The 18,910-nt window shown below is 34.4% G+C and overlaps 1 protein-coding gene across 3 annotated transcripts in view; it reads right to left on the bottom strand.

Annotated features, from left to right (window-relative positions):
• The window catches only part of Rbp6 (RNA-binding protein 6), a 590,474-nt gene extending 575,835 nt beyond the window's left edge, over positions 1-14,639 (bottom strand). For all 3 annotated transcript variants that reach the window (XM_029311221.2, XM_029311220.2, XM_029311223.2), the window contains exons 1-2: positions 14,513-14,639; positions 10,571-10,611 (exon numbers count right to left, since the gene is read on the bottom strand). In XM_029311221.2, the coding sequence (XP_029167054.1) occupies positions 10,571-10,611; positions 14,513-14,577 (106 nt within the window). In that variant the 5' untranslated portion in view covers positions 14,578-14,639. The remainder of the gene's footprint in view (positions 1-10,570; positions 10,612-14,512) is intronic.
• Between the last annotated feature and the right edge of the window lie 4,271 nt (positions 14,640-18,910).

Raw genomic sequence — 18,910 nt, 5'->3', positions numbered from 1 at the left:
TTCCAATTGTATTAATATTAGAATTAACATTGCCCTAATATTTGAAATATTATATATATATATACTAATCTCCGCAAAAAATAAAAAATTATATATTTAATCGTTCTGTTACATCCTTCTAAATGGTAAAGCAAAATTTACTACAGAAGAAAGAGATAAGTGGCTATAATATAATTTTAACTTTCGAAAGACTTGTTCTATTTTTAAAGCAATTATTCAACGCATTTGCGCATGAAACTTAATCATAAAATTTGTAATCAGAAGAAAATACAATCGATCAGAGGAAATCGTTTTCTTGTCCCCGTTAACACTATGCACCATCTCGTTCTTAAGCGGTACGCTAATTAGCACCGATTAATTCCATTTCTTATCCACATCGTCGAGTCGTTTAATTGAATCTCTTAGTCGCCGCAAATACGATGTGAATCTTAATTCGGTACCTTGGCTTTCGCCAATTGTGGCGTTCTTAATGATGTTATTTGAAGCAGTTTAAACAAGCAGCTTATCGAAATAATGAATTTAAAAAAATGAATAGCAATGATGCTAAAAATATTTGTTATATAATGTATATATATTTTATATCTCGGGTTTTTAAGAATCAGATAATTTTCAAAATTCTAAACAAGACGATATATACAATCATTTAGCTTTCGTTTATTTGAGTATATATTATTCCCCAAAAATTTGTTTTTCAAGATTTCTTCGAAATCAAAAAAAATATAGAACACGCGCGTTATCGAGATCTAACGAGCGCCATCGCGATTAGACAATCGATTCTATTTTAATGCTTGATTTCTGTCTCTCTCTCTCTCTCTTTCTCCCTCCCTCTCTCTAAAAAAATGCACAGTGCTTTGCGTTAGCATCTTCGCGGTTCAAGTCAAAATGCATCCGGACTCGACGAGCTGCACGATACGACGCGGAACTCCAAAGAGTGCCGATAACGAACGTTATCGAGCGACACGAAGCATAAACATTTATGCTCGCATCGACGCGATCCTCTCGCGCCACCCGTCCTCTCTTGCTCCATCTCGTACAGTCTCCGAACGGCCGGTGCCCGAACGAACGAACGATACGAGCAGCACGTGCGCCCGACAGGAGAAAACGACGAAGCATCTGGCGCGAACGACCGCTGGCGGGATAGTAGCGGGAGGAGAAGCGAAGGGAGAGAAAGGGAAGCGCATATAGTGGGAACGGTACGCTGGGATGCACTCCGCGATGCACTTACTCCGCGTCCATCGTCGTCGCGGACGGATTCCACTGCAATTCGTAACATGTGAGACATTGGATATAGCTGTTATATGTAAACGCTGCAGTATATCGTAAAACGGAAATGTCGAACGTAATAATCCTGGTGGTTCCATTAGGAGAAGTTTGACCGATTATTATTAACTGTTACGGAATAATGATGAATCTCTCTATTGCAAGAATTCATGCTTAATCGAATCGCCTATATTGTGATATAAAGAATAGTGCGTGTCGGTTTTTATTATTTACGCCGCCGATAATTTCGAGCAATGCGAGAAGAAATTCTATGACGTAATAGAACTAGAGAGAAAAAAAGAACAGAATGTTGAATCTTTTATCAATGAGAAAATCAACGTTTACTTCCTTTCTATTAACAGTCGCCTACTTTGTCGGTCATTGTTAGCCTTAACATAGGAATGTTAATATAGACCTTGTATATAATACGCGTTCTTCTTTAATAAAACGAAAACATCGTAATTCAATATCTGAGAGAAATTTATAGTTGCGCTAAATAAAGTCAGACAAATGCAACTTAAGCGCAATATGCAATATCGGCAAATATCATTGCAGCAAATTGGAACATGCGAGACAATAACAATGTATCTTAAATGCAAGTGTTTCAATCTTTTCACGAAACAAAAATATTATAAATAAAAATTATCGCGCTATTTGAGAGAAACCATGATATTATTGCGCTGAATTAATAACCATGTAAACATATGTATAATCTATGTATCATCAAACTATGCACTCGGTGTACTCTACAAATGTGTTATAGTATTGATATATGCCATAATCTGAAAATGTATAATAGTGTACTTATAATAGTACACTTAGTTATTATATAAATAAAAAAATTTATTAATTAATGTGCATTTATGTATATCAGATAAAATTACAATAATATAATAAAAAAAAAATTATTGTACCTTAGTGATTGAAAATTATAAAACTAAAATATAATATTAATAAAATGAAATTAAACAGAAATATTTCTTTTTTAAACTTAAAATTTATGTTAATATTTTAGTGGAATAAATTTTCTTTCAAGTTTTATGATACAGCGCTTTTCTCAATGCGCTATTCTTCTTCTGAATTTTCATTTTCCATGTTCGATCGAAATGGCCAGCAATAAATCAAAGAATCGCTGTCATAAATCGCAACCCAGGTCAAGTCCGCGACTTGTCCTACTTTTCCTATCGCCGCTCGTTAGTTTTAACGGTGAATTCATTGATATTTAAAGACAAAGATGAAAAACTGTTATACAATATTATCGACCAATAAATTCAGAATACATAAAAGAAAAATTCGATAATGCGATATTTTTTGATGAGATGTGACGCGATCATTCATAACTTATCTATATTTATTTTAAAAAGCCGAAAATATCAGGTCAACACAAGTGATATATGTATATTTCAATTTAAAATGGAAAAGATATGTCAACACATGTGCTACTTTTCTATATTAATCTATTAATATATTAATTCAATAATATATTTACATAGTATACGTATATTGTATTATACATATATAGTATCTAACATTTCTATAATTAGCAATAGCATAATGATTTTCTTTCAGAAAAATCTTAATTTGTCTCGATTTGAGAAGTAGAAATATATTTGACATATATATATATATATACTTATGCCGTACTTTGATCGCATATATACGTCACGATATTATAGTACAACGTTCAACAACAGTAATTCCTATTCACAAAACAGATTAAGTGTCATATGGAAAATTCGAAATTCCGAATTTCTACCATATATCAATTTTCGTCAGATATTTCGTCAAATATTCAGCATCTTTTTAACATTAAATTTACAAAAAAAAATTGTCGATGTTTATGAGTATATCTCATTCATTTAAATGTCCTTTCGCAACTTTTGATTGTATGCAATATTTCTTTTTATCTCTAGCAAGCTTTGGCTTATCTTTTGCCGACCTATATGAGACCGAAGGAGGGGGGAGGGAGAGAGAGAGAGAGAGAGAGAGAGAGAGAAAGAGGAAAAAAGAACCACCATTGTGACGACGGTTTGCCCGATAAGGGAAAAGGCAGCGGCTGTTATGAAATTCTTTCTAACGTACGCGATCGGCACAAGGCGCCTCTTGTTCGAGATCTGCGAGCCGGCAAAACTAGATGTTCACGGATAAGAGTGTTCGTCGACCGTGCGAAAGACTACCGATGTGCATACACACACATAAATATACATTCATATATTCGAAACCACGCGTTCACTGTCGTCGATCCATCCGTTTCTTCCGAAAAGAAATCTATGCGCAAAAGTGTTGCAGGATATACTGGACTTATTATTATCATTTCTTTCAATTGCTGTCCTAAAAGTCACTAGCACTGAAGCAAAATACTTGTATTAATGTCGAGGTATCAAAATTTTTAAATTTTGAAAGAGACAAAAATAATAGTACAAAATAAAAGTTTAAAAATTCTTAAAGTATGTTTTAAAAAGTCTATACTTGAATTTCTTCAAGAGATAATATTTAATTTTTTATTGTTATACATTTTATGTAATTTTGAACCACTGATATAATCTTTTTACTTTATTATTATTATGTCTAATACATATATATATATGTATGTGTATATGTATATATATTTTTTTTAATAATATATTAGCTCCCTATAAGAAAAAATGTATTCTTCAGATACATACTATATCAGTATACATTTTTTCGTAAGAACAGCGTTTATTGGTTGAGTCAACAGTGAACACGTGACGATAAAATACCGCGAGGCGAAAAATATTTATTGAAACACTCGTTAAATTGTAAACGGCATCCATCTGCGAATAATATTTCTGATGCTACGACAGGTCGCGTATTCGACGGATACACATTCCCTGGTCGAAATTTGCCATACCGCACCGTGCTGCATGTTTCGGTGAAATATAGCGGAAATAACGTTTGCCCGCCCCTGTTCAAAACAAGCCACGATTTGCGTTAATATTTCAGGAAAATAAAAGAGAGGGTATTTATTTTGTTCATCGATGTTTTGAATACCCAGTTATAGGACGATGCAAAAATCTTCACACATGTTGTTGACAGCAATCGCACGAAATAAATATACTATTGATGTAATATAAAATTGTTCAATATTTATAAATCATAAAAATAAATTAATATAAATAATTGAGAAATTAAATATATTAAGTATATCGAATATACAATTATAAATCGCAACAAATTTTTGCTTTTGTAAAAAGAGAATATCATCTCGTAATAGAAATCTTTCTTAGTGCTGCATAATTTATTAAATAATAACACGTTTGTGTAATCAAATACATGTTAAATTAGTTTCCTCGTTATCTATATAATTTAATTAAATATTTACCCTTTTTGTATGTATATTAAAATTAATTATTATCAAACTTTATTTAAATTAAAAAATTAGATAAACTATTTAATAAAATTTTGATTTGTATCTATATTATTATAAAATTATAATATGTAATCCAAAAATGATCAAATAAGTAAGCATAATTAATGGATATGTTGCCAGTGTAATTGAATTACTATACACTTGTTGAAATTAACCTAAAAATATGTCGAACACATTCATACAAAATGCGTCATCCGTGTTAATACACATCTTAAAGCTCGTTCAATTCAACCCAGACCTATCTAATATACTATTTATAATCCGCTTTAGAGTGGTACTAATTGGCGTTGTTTAGGGATGACGACGGCGGTGTTCTGTGACTAATCGACTGACGTCTCTCGTTTCGCTCCACATTAAGCTTGGGCAGGCGGAGAGCGGCGCATGGCAAACTTCGTCATTGTGATCTTATCGCAAAGTGCATAATTCATGCTAATTAAAAGTCGATCCGATCTCCTTCGACCATCGAAAAAACTCGATCGACATTTGCTAATCAAATAGAAATATCGTATATCGAATGTTAAACCCGCATTATCGACATGAGTATCTTCTTCAAGTAATAATTTAAATTTTTTTCAAAAAATCCACGTAAAATCACAAATATATTTGATCGTTATGGAATGTATAGCTCTTTATACAAGTTATCGATCGCAATCGAGGCTTTTCCTATGCTAAATTATTAAAATTTAATGGTTTCCCTAAGCAACGATTAAACATTAATACCTTTTCATTCGAGTTAACGTGCTCGGTGAAATTTGTCGGTAAATTTTTTCCGTTGTTATTTCTCCATGTCATGACTCTATCTCCGTCACTATGCCTGGTAGCCCATTAAAATGGCCGGGTGCAATTACGTTTAAAAATAGCGAGAGTCGAGAGTAGAGTCTGTTGCGCTCGATTGCATCAGACACTACCACGACAACGACGACAACGATGACGACGTCGTCGACGACGAAGCGGATGGCGGCGGAGGAAGCAACCACAACGACGACAACGAAGACGACGACGACAAGGACAAAGAGGCCAACAACGACAACGACGACAGGGAAACGTCAAAGGTTTCGCTCGTATGCACTTTGCGATCGACTTGTTACAGCAATGAGAGTCGATAGTATGCTCGTTCATGTTTTGCATACCATCATACATTATCGGGCAAAAAGACTAACGCTAATCTCTAACTTCGTAGTCGTTTTTATTCTTCGTTTGAAAAACTGTCGATTAAGAATCTACTATAAATAGATCTACACAAATTTCATTGTGATCTTATCGCAAAGTACATAATTCATGATAAGTAAAAATCAATTCGATCGAACATCAAGAAAATGCGATCGATATTCGTTACGGAAGCAACGGAAGCATCGTGATAGAATCAGAGAGTATATCGCCATGACATAAATAAATAATAAGAAAGATATGAAGGCGAAATGACATGAAAAATCAAAGCGCCTTAAATTCCATGGATTTTCATTTAGTTACCGAATCTTTTAAGCAAGAAAAATATGTTTAATAATAATTCGAGTGATATTATTTTTACGATGTTTTAATATACATCTTTAACCACCGTTTGAAATAAAATAAAAATAAGATTTTGTTATCTGCGTATTCCTAATTCATTCTCTTGTAACGTTTGAAATACGATTTAATTTTAAATACGACACATTGCAATGAAATTAGCTAGGAAAATATAGTTTGGAAAATGAACGAGACATCATGAAATTGCTCTATTAAGAACAAGCACGCGAAGCACGTTTGTATTTGAGCCACAATTTCTCAGCTGTTGTAAACCTCGCACATTAACTCTTGAGGAGATGACGAAAATCAGGCGTAAACTGACATATGCTTGTAAGCTCCGAGTAGTGTACATTGTTTCCACAACCTCTGGACTAGTCCCAAAGCATTAGTCTAATGTTACAATCGCCGAAGATGTCGTAGCACTTGTTAAGAAACACGCTTATACAACATTGTGAATTTTGGAATGTTTTCAATCGAAAATAATTTAACATTTAATATTAATGAATACTCGAATAAGACAGATATCGCATTAATAGTTAAATTATTCTATAGTAACAATCAGATTGACGCTGTATAATTAATTAATCGCAATATTATTTCCGATTTACCTATGAATGAATATCTCTGGTAATTTGATGTAAAATCAGTCGCATTGAGGAAAGGTATTGCATTATAAATCAGGAGATTACATTATAAATGTAGATAGGATAATCTGAATTGTTTAGAATCACTCGCGAATTAATCTATCATAATAATAGACTTCATATCACATTCCCATATATATTCAAGTATAAATTCAGTAATATGTTAGTGTAAAAAGATATATTAAGTAATAACGATTTTCCATAAATAAGGATAATAATCGAGAACACAGACTCATATAAATAAAAAATGTCCCCTCGCCCCATTAATTTAGACAATTATCCATTATTGACACACTTTGAAAAAAATCCATGTTGTTGAACGTTGCAAATAATCGATCGATAATTATTCACGTCGACAATTATTCACATGAATAATATCAACAATATGCAGTTGAGTCAGTGTCAGTCAAATATGTCAAGAAAAATGTTATTTCAACTATTGCTTCTCTAGATCGGATATCATATCGTTTCAATGTAAAATGAGCAAAAACATGCATATTTTATAGATGCACTTTCGTTTACTATGTGTCAAATTTCTCTTATCATATGTGTATCATGAAGAATCATAATTTTCTAAAATTTTACTAAATATGAAATCACAATAATTATTTAATATCTCCGAAAAATATTTGTGTCTCTTGTGGTTTACAAAATTTGCTTCAAAAAAATTACTTTTAAAGTCTTTTAAATAAACATCACATAACAACACATCACAAAATTTAAGATGACTTTTGAACGTGTATTTAAATGAAGTATATTATTTAAATACTCGCGTACGCTTAAATTGAGTTAATTTATTTCAATACATCAGACAAGATCTCTATTTAATATTCACAAAAGAAAGAGAAATGCAAAAATAAGAACCTTACCCACGCGTACATCTTCCAATTATGTAGGATATAAATAGATAATTTACAAACTTCGTGAATGCGTAGACAATATACTACACAAGTAACTTAATACTCTCTTAATACAAGTAACTTTGAAAAGGAAACACAGATTCCATGCGTAAACTCCATGCGCTAGAAAATCTGGTGAGAGAATATTGATTACCAACCCCATTTTGATACAATTTAGTAATAATAACCCATCCAAAACATGATAACAAAAGTGTAAGTTCAACAAAAGTTAATTTATGAATTCATATTACACTGGTAGCTTTTATCGTTCTAGAACGTCAACATGGGATTTCGCGGATCCTGCATTTCACTCGAAAAGTTACATGTACCGGCATTCTGCACGCCTGCGAAGTTTATAAAAGTTATTTGTCTACAGCCTGTAAATGGCTTGCAAAGAAAGAGCGAACTGTGGCGCGAAAAGCGAAGCGAGAAACGAACAGGATGGCGAGAAACATGCGAGATAGAAACACGACTTACGCAACAACGGCAAATAACGTTAATGAGTTCGCTCTTCGTATTCTTTTAGCTATACTTGAAAAAAACTCATTGCTGAAGAACTATTCGAACAAAAATGGCGACACATAATTGCAAAACAAAATCGCGTATTATGTATTTATGTATTATATAAATAATCCTACATATAATATATGATAATTATATCTCCACAATATTTTTTACATACAATTATATTATATTAATTTAATTATATTATAATAATTATTTATAAAATGATAATATAATTATCATCTCTTTAGTATATGTTATATATAGTAATGATATAATACCCTATGTATAATATGATATAATTATATCACCAAATATATTTTTATAAAACAATTATCTTTAAATGTACATATTTTAATTCGAAAAATTGCCACATATAAAAAAATTATGAGAAAATAGAATAAATTTTACTGAGATTACCGGCAACACCTTTAATTAACGCGAATGTAGAGGTAATGAAAGTGAATAGGATTAGCACGCGGGTCTCATTAAGCCGATTCGTTTAGATATCGCGAAAAAATCGACGTTAATACATGACCGTCATACATAAGTATTCTGCAAAATACGACCGCGAGCATCTCTGTTCGTTCATTTCGTAACGTGCTTCCTCTGCGTATTATTACGTGACGTATTGTACATAATTATTGCGTCAATGTAATAAAGTTTAATCGCATATTACAGAAGAGGTGGAAAAGAGGAGATTCAGATATATTCTATTCAGATTTCCTTTTAGCATTTTATAGTGCTTGGAATATATGAAAATAAATATTTTCTACCATCTGTTTTCAATTGTAATAAGAATATAGTCGAAGAAAATACGAGAAAATAATAATCTGTATATATAAAGCTGTCTGTAGGTATACATATTTTGACACATCAAAATGTGTCAATAAGTCGCATCATCCTTAATTTTTAAAATAAACTTGATAAAATTGTAAAAATATAAATGACACTACATAATATAAAGTACGTAATATAAAGATTGATATTAATTTCCATAAAGATATTAATTTTCATACATATTTTTCACATTCCTTTAAAGATATCTTACTTGCAGCAGAATCGCTTTCTAATTCAAGATTTCTCGTTATTCTTTTTTTTTTAAGTGTTAAAAAGACATTTTATTTAAAAATGTTTTACATCACAGAAATATATAATGCAATATATTATATAAAGACTATGCATCATTTCAAATCACATATTAATGTAGATAATCTTTTAGCTTTTTTAGCTTTTATAAAACTAAATTTACAAAAACGTCATTACGTAATGCATGAAACTTGGCATTAAATTGACTTTTCGTATATATTTCTCTTTTTACACAAAAGGGCACTTTTTAGAAGTAATATATAGCGTAACGCGCTTTATAGCGTAAAATAAAAAATATGTTAGATTGTAAAATAATAAAAAAAATATAAAAATTTGAAATTTTTTAATTTTAGAAAGCATACTTTTTCGAAGTTTTTATAGTTGACATTTTTCGACAGTATTATCCGTCACAATAAAAAAGAACATTAAATTGTAAAAGTCACACAGTGTAATAATTTTTAAATCACTGTTGAAATTACCGCAACTGACATCAACTATTACAAAAAAAATTTGTTTACAAATAATATTTAATTGAACTTTGTAATATTGCTTCTTAGTTTCTCAGAAATAATGGATTATAACTATTTAAAAACAATATTTCGTGATGCAATTATGCTGTTAAGTAGATTTTCCATAAAAAAATGTTTTTTAAAGATGACAAAAAGATATTTTTCAACCTTTGATATTTCCATTGTAAATGTTTAATGAAAAATTTAATTATGAATTATTTTAATCTAAAACTAAAATGTCTCAGTAAATTGTATTCATTTAGATATAAACAAATACTTATTTTGCTTTTAAATTGTAAAATTGTTTTTAATTTTGTTTAATGTAATTTTAAGTCTATCGGCTTGATCGCTGAGAGAATATATATTACTGAATAATAATAATTAAAATGAAAGATGCATCTTCTAACGGACTGAAACTTTCTTAAAGAAAAATGTAGTCATCAAAGTCCATCAATCAGATTCCCGTTAATGATGGCATATCCTCATAAAAAAGCCGCTTTTCAACTTGTCAATAATGATATATCTCAATGATATGTTCAGCACACATCGCGAGAAAAACGCATGTCATATAAATCGGTAAATAATGACAGTAAAATAAACCTATAGAAGGAAATAATAGATATGCAACGGTTTAAAGTCGCGCTCTCTTGCGATACGGGACTCGATCTCGACCGGATGTTGGATGTCATTGCCGCCATTGACATCCATCGTATAGAATTGTCAAATCGACGCTATTCGATCGCTATTATATACGTGTCTGTCACATACCTGGACTGGTCTGCCAAGACAGGCCGCCGATGAACATTTTCCTAGAAAAGAAAGACGATTCCATCAGGTTCGCCATCCAGCCGCGGATCATTTGGCGGAAGAGGAAGTGGACGCGGGGAGACTGCCAGCAGAGGGTAACTTCCGGTACTACTTTGCGACCCCCTGCGCAGTCTCCCACCCTCGGCAGCAGGTGTCACCACACATCAACCAACAATCGAACAACACCCGTTTCGTCTTTTCACGCGAACACGTTACGGTCACGACGCGCCCGAAGACCGGATCTTTTGATCGCGGTCAGAACGAATCTCCTCGGACCGGCACCTCCGCTTCATACATCCTTCTTTTCTTCGCATGCAATTTCTCTCACACATCAATCGATCCACTAATCCAACAACCAAATTTTGACTATTTTTTTTCTGTACTATAAGACTTCCGTCCATCTCGAATTTGTGCCGCCAGAAGATGTACCATTTATATATTTTATTCATCTTTCGAAATAAATTATCAAAAATAAATAAATATAAATAACGCGCGTGGAATAGATTTAAGCAACACGTAACATGTTAAACGAAAATTTAATAACTTAATTTATTTAATTTTGATAGTTGTTGAAAAAATTGAAAAATCATTTATTATTTATTAAAGCAAAGAATCGAACGCAAAGCTTAGAATTCTCGCATCTTTCTATAAATTTTTAAGTATAAAAAATAAGTTCTTAAATCTTGGAATATAAGAAAATCAGAAAATTGATGATCATAACAATTCATTAAAAATTCCTTTATCGAAAGAGCGTAACATGAATGTGTCGCTTATCACTATTTCAATGCGACTAATCATTTTATACGTGATCATCATAAAGACTCGATGAATAACACGTATAATTATCAACAAACAATTCGTGAAAACTGAGCAACGTGCATTTGGCAAGGTTTATGATAATTCTCGCGCTATAAGGAGAAATTTGGATGAAAAATTTCGCTATATATCAAGGTCATCAAACGATAAAAAAAAACGACTCTGGCTTCTTAGATAGGCGACGCGAACTGGTCCGTATAAATAAACTGACCGATCGGAAATGATCGCCACCGGCTGGCGTAATCGCCGGTCTCCGAGGAAGCAAATCGCACTTCCCGCATAAGTGGGGAAGTTCTCGGCAGTGACCATAATCGATCCACGTACGCGTCATTAATTAGCCGGCTTAAGTATCCGTCAGCGCGCGTCGATAAGGAAACGACCTCCCATCCTTTTCATTCATGATCCCCTCCCTCTTTCACCTCACGGACACGAGAACCCCCTTCTCCCCTTCTCTCTCCTGCTCGCTCTTCATCATCGTCGTCGTAAATAATCGCGTCTCGCATTATTACACGGCGAGATAACGCTCCCGCTTTGTGGACGTAATCACGTGGTGGTGCATTTGAACATCGATTTTCCGAGGCCGCGATATAGCCATCTTCCTCCCACGCATACTCTCCTCTGTTCCCCTACCTCTTCCTTTCCCCCGCCTTCTCCCTATAGCTCTATCGTCATCCAGCTATCTATCCAGATCTTCCGAATTGAAGAAATTAAAGTAGGCTGTACTGTTTTCTAGCTCGTAATCAACGCGCAAGTTAATCTGGAACTGATTATTACCTCACAGATTGTTTCGATGTGAGAGAATCATTCATCAAAACTTAACATTAATATCACTTAATATTATAATTTTCTTATAAAAGCAGTATCTCTTTTGATAAAAATTAATTATCAATTTCTGTTGTTGTGTAATTATTTTATGTTGATTATACATTTTTGCATTATGTCTCGACAAGATAAATGAATCAAGATAAATGAACCAAACTAAATTCCGATCATTAAATACTATTTAAGCAACAAATAAATTTTAAAAAATTTAATCACATATTTTATAATTAGACATTATTTAAACTATAAATATATTTATATATATTTAATTAAGAAAAAAACAAATATCAAAATTCTGATTTTCCTTGTATAAAGATTTTTCAATATCATACAAATTTTATTTCATAGATATATTTATATTTCAAAACATGTTTAATAATTGATTCGGAAAACAAATGTTGAATTTTGTTCAAAATTTTTACTTTGCAAAATTTTTATTGATGCAACCAACATTACATCATAACTCTTAACAGCTACATGAATTATACTTTGACAATTTTCTTAACAATATATAATCAGTTCCAGAATTTCTTTCATTTAATATAAAATTAAAATACTACATTTGCATAATTGCTCCTAATCTTAAAAGCTAATCTTAAAAATGTCCAATAAGTTTGAAATATCTCAGAAATATAGTTTAAAAAAGTTTAAGTGGATTCAGTAAATTTAAAAATTATAATTTATAATTTTTCTTCGTGCAGATAATTTCTGTATATTGAATATGTGAGAAATTATTCAAACTGAACGCGTAAATAAACGTTATTGGATTTTCTCAATACTATTAAAATTAAAATTAATAACGAAACGTCCATCGTAAAGTTAATAAGGTCATTTCTGAAGAAACAAATTTCAACTGTTTACTATTTCACAATCAAATTAGTATGTAGAACAAAAGTACGATTTAATCAAAAAATATAACTCCACCGAATAAACATTAAATGAAGCATAAAGCGAACACTGATCGATACTTCGCGCTAATAATAGTAACATGATTTAATGAATTCATTAGTCATGAAAAAAAGCAATAGAACTACCACGTCTCTTCCAAACATTTAAGATATCATCAAATGATTCACAGTACAATATAAGTAATATCAATCAAGTTGTTATTCCTCAATCGTTATACTCAAAAGTGTGATCTTATCAGTTTGTTATTCACAACCAAAATTAAACACGAAACTTTGCCTCACACATTAAAGATACCGTCAGAAAATATATTAAACTGGATAATCTAACGAATAGAATCGATGCTTCACTATCGACAGGGGCATGATGTAATCAATTAATCGACCACAATTGAATCTAAGCGAAACTACGCATTTTCAAATACATCGGCTAAATTATAATAACCTAGTTATTAATTAAAATGACAATTTTCAAATCTCGTCCAATTCAAGATCTCGTTTCGGGACAATCACGTGACAGAAGCACGCCTGATTTCGTTGGAAGAGTCGAGGCACCACGTGGTCATTATATACAAGACGTGGGTGTCTTCACGTGTGGTGTATTCCAGAATTTCGCGTTCTTTCGACCTGGCGGCAGATTCGAAGGTGGCGGCATCTCCTCTGTACCTCTCTCCTCCTTCATTCCCATTCATCTGACCCTCTTCCCCACCCTCACAACCGCCCCCAACGGTACGCGGGGGAGGGGGAGCACACCAAACATTGAAAGAAGGCGCCACCGGTCCGAGGAGAGGTAACGCATATTCATGCGCCCGGCAAACATAAACACCATGCGTGATCCACGGCGGCGTATCCGCGTCGTCGACGGTGACCGGGTCGGGTTGAAACCATGGGGGCAAGAGTTATACCGATCCGGGTTTTAGAAAGCGACCGACGTCAACCGGCACTAAACACGAAACAGGATAACAGAAAACACAAGCTTTTCCTCGAGAACGAACGATCGCCGCGCGGTGTTATATATCAATGCACTGAGAACGAATGTGCTCCATTTTCTCCCTCTCGATCATCCTCTTTCTCCTTTCACATTCTCCCACGCATTCACGCATATATACATACATACATCTTCTCTTGCACCCGTTCTTTCTCTCTCTCTCTCTCTCACTCACTCACACACACTATCTCTCTCTCTCTCTTTCCCTCCCTCTCTATCCGTTCGCTCTCGTGTGGTCGATCGTTGATGGTCGATGTAGTGAAACGTTTCGGGGTTGCCTGGGAGTTTGAAACACGAAGGCCGCCGAAGGTTCACGTGGTGGACAGTGACAACCTCCCGCATTCTCTTGCGTTTCCCTCTATTTCTCCGTACCCTGGATCGTTCGGCACCTCGGCGGGCGAGCCACTCGCTACGATCTCCTGGTTCTGGGACTCCATAACGACGCGCGGCGCACGAATACTCGTCGTCGTCGTCGTCGTCGTCGCGAGACTCTCGGTGTGGAAGCGACGGCGGGGTTCGCTCGCGTATATCCGTCCGGAGCGGAGTGTCTGTTTCTGTTGTGCTAGGCTGGGGCTGCTTGTTGACGTTTGTTATGTTCGCAGTCGCGAACGGTGTTTCCTCGTCGCCGACGGCAGCGGCGAGCGTCGTCGCGATGAGAGGATGCTCGTGACGTACGTGAGGTGGTGGTGTCACGACGCGCACAAGATTTTTCTTTCGGAACTTGGGTCGGTTTGCGATGCTGCTCCCGTTATTCCCGAACTCTCTTCCTCGCGATTCACGTCTTTCCTCACGCTTTTCTTTCCCTCGCCTCTATTTATACCTTATCTTTCGTTCACTCCGCGGATCACGGAGAGTTGTTGGTTGATAATCGCGGCACTAGAATGAGGAGCGCGATTATTGACGGCGAAAAAGGAGGTGTCTTTGCGAATGGGTGTTTTGAGGGTCGGAGGATACCCGCGCTCGTCGCGCCGAATAACGACGATGACAACGACGATGACAGCGGCAGCGGTGAGGATGACGACGATAACAACGAGGAGGACGAGTACGAGGATGATGACGACGACGACTAATAGAGTGTACACGAGGGAAAAAGGCTGTCGACCTCTCGCTCGCTCTCTTGACTCTCCCGATATTACTCTTCCCTTGTCTCTTCGCCGATTGCTTTCTCCTTCTCTATCTCTCTCTCTCTCTCTCTCGCTCTCTCTCTCTCTCTTTCTCTCTCTCTCTCTCTTTCTTTCTCCGCACTCTCCTCACACTACCGACTACTAAAAACTAAGGAGAAGGTGAGAGGTTACGTGGCTGCGCGGTACGGCGACTACTGATGACGGGCGGCGGCCGGTACTCGGACGTGCGACGCGCTCTGCGAGAGGTTCGACGCGACACTGCGCTCTTGAGGTGGGGCGGGGGGAAGGGGCATCGCGGGGAGAGGGGTATGTGGTGGCGGTGGCGGCGGCGGTGGCGGCGGCGGCGGCGGTGGCGGCGGCGGCGGTGGTGGTGGCGGCAGCAGCAGCAGCAGCAGCAGCGACGGCGGTGGTGGTGATGGTGGCGATCGTGGTGATGGTAACAGCGGCGGGGAACAGAGAGAATTATTGCGCTTGCGCCATCCCCACGCGGCGCGTTAGTCGCGAAGAGGAGAAGGAAACGCCACGACCGCGTACCCGCCTCCGGTCGCGGCCTGCTCGCCTGCTCGCTCGCTCGCTCGCTCGCTCGCGGTAGCGCTAACATTAACATTCGCGCTAGCGCTAACACGAGCGAGTGAGAAAAACTAGCGTGATATGCTCGAGAAAGGCCGACCACCCGCGCTCCTTCACTACTTGCTCCACTTCCTCGCCTCCGCGTGACCCGCGACCGAAAGCTCGAGCCTCGTGCGAGTAACGAATGGGTATATTGTGGAAAAAAAATTTTATCTATTTTTTCAATTTTATTTTATTTTATTTTTTTTTTTCATGCTTTTTCCCCTTTTCTAAACGTACCTTTTTTTCGTATAGTTGTCTGTTGAAGGATATTTAAAATGGAGGATATATGCCCATCAAGAATTGAAGAAGGAAATATAATGATCGAGTGTTATGTCATTATGCAAAACGGTAGAGATCTAATTAATTATTTGTAAGCAGTTAAAATCACGATGTGTTTTAGCATGATTAAATGAAAAAAAATAGCCAAAGAATTGTGTACTATATGAAGCACACACACACATGCAGAGTCTCTTATTTTAACTAGAACACATCCAAATATTAGCTTATGCATTAAATGACTAATAATAATTAAAATTTTAAATTTTATCAGATGCATTTTTCCTCATAACTAATTATCATTCAAATCTATGTAAATATTGCTCGTTTTTTTTTTCATCCTAAGTATTCTTATCAAATATAACAAATATTTCATTCGACTATATTCTTTCGACTATACTGATTTATGCAGACTTTCATGCATGCATCATGTTTTATCGTTCAACCCAATTACGTGAAAAAAAAAGCGGAAGTGACTGTCGACCTACTGCCAGTATGGAAAGCAAGGGGTTAATAGTTGCTCGTTTCCCTCATTCGTGCACATCTCACTCCCTGTCGACTATTAATTTGCCTTTCAATGCAGTGCCGGTGATTATCGATTTGATCGGTCAAAACCTCCGGCAGAATTTTTGCTTGCTTCTAAAGTTTATCGGACCGCGCGTTTCCACTAGTTTTAATAGAATCGTCGAATGAGCGGTTCGTTTGTGCAACAAATCATTCCCAGTCGTTTGCCTTTCGATTTGACGTCGACCTAATCGAATTTTCTACGCGATCCTATGATTTACCCAACACTTGTGATAACGCGAATTTCTCGTGATAATTTGCAATCGGCAGTTCGTTGGCAAAATACTGAACAATGGCTTAATTAAATCGATACTGCACGTTAAACGTAAAAATTTTTTAGCGAATTCAATTCAATTAATTTCAAACAGCTTCAATAAAAACTTAAACTTAAAATATTAATTATAAAAACTCTTTAACGACGCGTCCGATTTGAGGATGTATGTAATTGCTTTAATAAATATATTTAAAATCTACATATAGCATACTTAAGATCTGTAGATATAGTTGCATACCGCATATAAATGTTTAATTTCATTCATTAAAAAAAGGGACCTAACTTGCAATGAAAAATTAGAGAAAGAACTTATAATAAATTTAATGCAATGTATGTAAAGATTTATATATAAATGTTTGAAACATGTTAATAAATGTGTCGCGTCAAATATCACGTATAGCAATTATCATGTTTACAGAACTAATTAAATTGACACAACTGTTATAAACGATTTTTGCGATTTGTATATATCTATTATTATATTCAGTAGCTCGTGAGAGAACGATGCATCGCAATATATGGAAGTGATAATTTAACACACGATATCGACACGTGTCACAATATGTTGTGTATCTCACGTGTTACTTTTATTACATTTATTACGCTTCTTAGAATCTTATATTTAATCATCATGACCAATTAATTATATAATTATTCATGACATGATTTCAATATGTGCATTATCGATGGTCAATTTATTGATCAAAACTTCATATATCGAATGCTATTTTTAAAATTGACCAATCAAATATCCATCAAAATTAATTAATTTAAAGAATGAAAATGATTACTCAAAAAATTATTCAAATATTATGTATAAAATTTAATAAATTATATGATTGATTTTATGTACATTCATATATATATATATATATATATATATATATATATATATATATATACATATATGTGCGTGCGTATATACACACATTACAAAAGAATGGTTTAAAGTTTAAAGAATATGTCATCAACATTAAAGTATATAATTACCAAATATATTGATTTGATTATCTTATTTGATAATTTCTTATTGCAGTCTCGATTCTTATAACTGTTCAAACAGTCTGGCGTGGAAAATAGACTATATGTGCACACGTGTTCTTCTAAGATAGCAGGTTGTCAGTTGCGCGTTATACTATTCTAACGCAATATTTCTTCCCACAATCTCATCCGCGGAACAATAACTGATGATCGCATGAGATCCTCACACGCACGAAGAGAATTCTTTTTCTCCTTACTTTTCTCTATCAAAATGTTGGACAAGAATAGGAATCAAAATGAGCAAAATATAATTGGGCAGAATTGCCTCGATAACAATCTTTCTAATTGGAAATAGAATTCCTATATTACGTATTATAAAAGAGCTTATTTTATTATTAACATTTTCTTCTATTAAATATGTTTTAGAATTAAAAGATTTAGAATAAACAATGATATCTAAATTTATTTTGTTTTTAATTGAAAAAGATAAAAAAGTTAAGTAAGTTTTTGTTTTAAATGATATACCTATTTTAAAATTCTATCCATTATCGATAGTAAAATATCTAATTGTTGCATTAAAATTTAATAGAAAAATTCAATATATAATTATTTTTATACAATTTTTGATTGCCCCCTTCTATATATACTTTCTTTATATAGAAATGTTAATATACTTATTTTTAAATAATGCTAAAGAGATGCTAATCGAATTTATTAAAATGTAGGTCATCGAATTTTTATAACATTCATGCACAATTTTTTTGATATCTCAAATTTTTAAATCAATAAAAGTTTTATCGAATATACGTAAATTCGCGATTTTTTTGCGAACAACAGACGATTTACAAGAAATCAGTATTCACAATAAGTATGTAGCCACGAAGAAAAGACTTCTTAAGCTGAAACTGTCGCAGTCGTGACCGTCTGCACCTGATGATA

Source organism: Nylanderia fulva, unplaced genomic scaffold (assembly GCF_048542155.1).
Source record: "Nylanderia fulva isolate GAGA-0341 unplaced genomic scaffold, ASM4854215v1 Scaffold28, whole genome shotgun sequence".
NCBI lineage: Eukaryota > Metazoa > Arthropoda > Insecta > Hymenoptera > Formicidae > Nylanderia > Nylanderia fulva.
The sequence above is the reverse complement of the archived record's forward strand: the minus strand, read 5'-3'. Positions and strand labels throughout refer to the sequence as shown.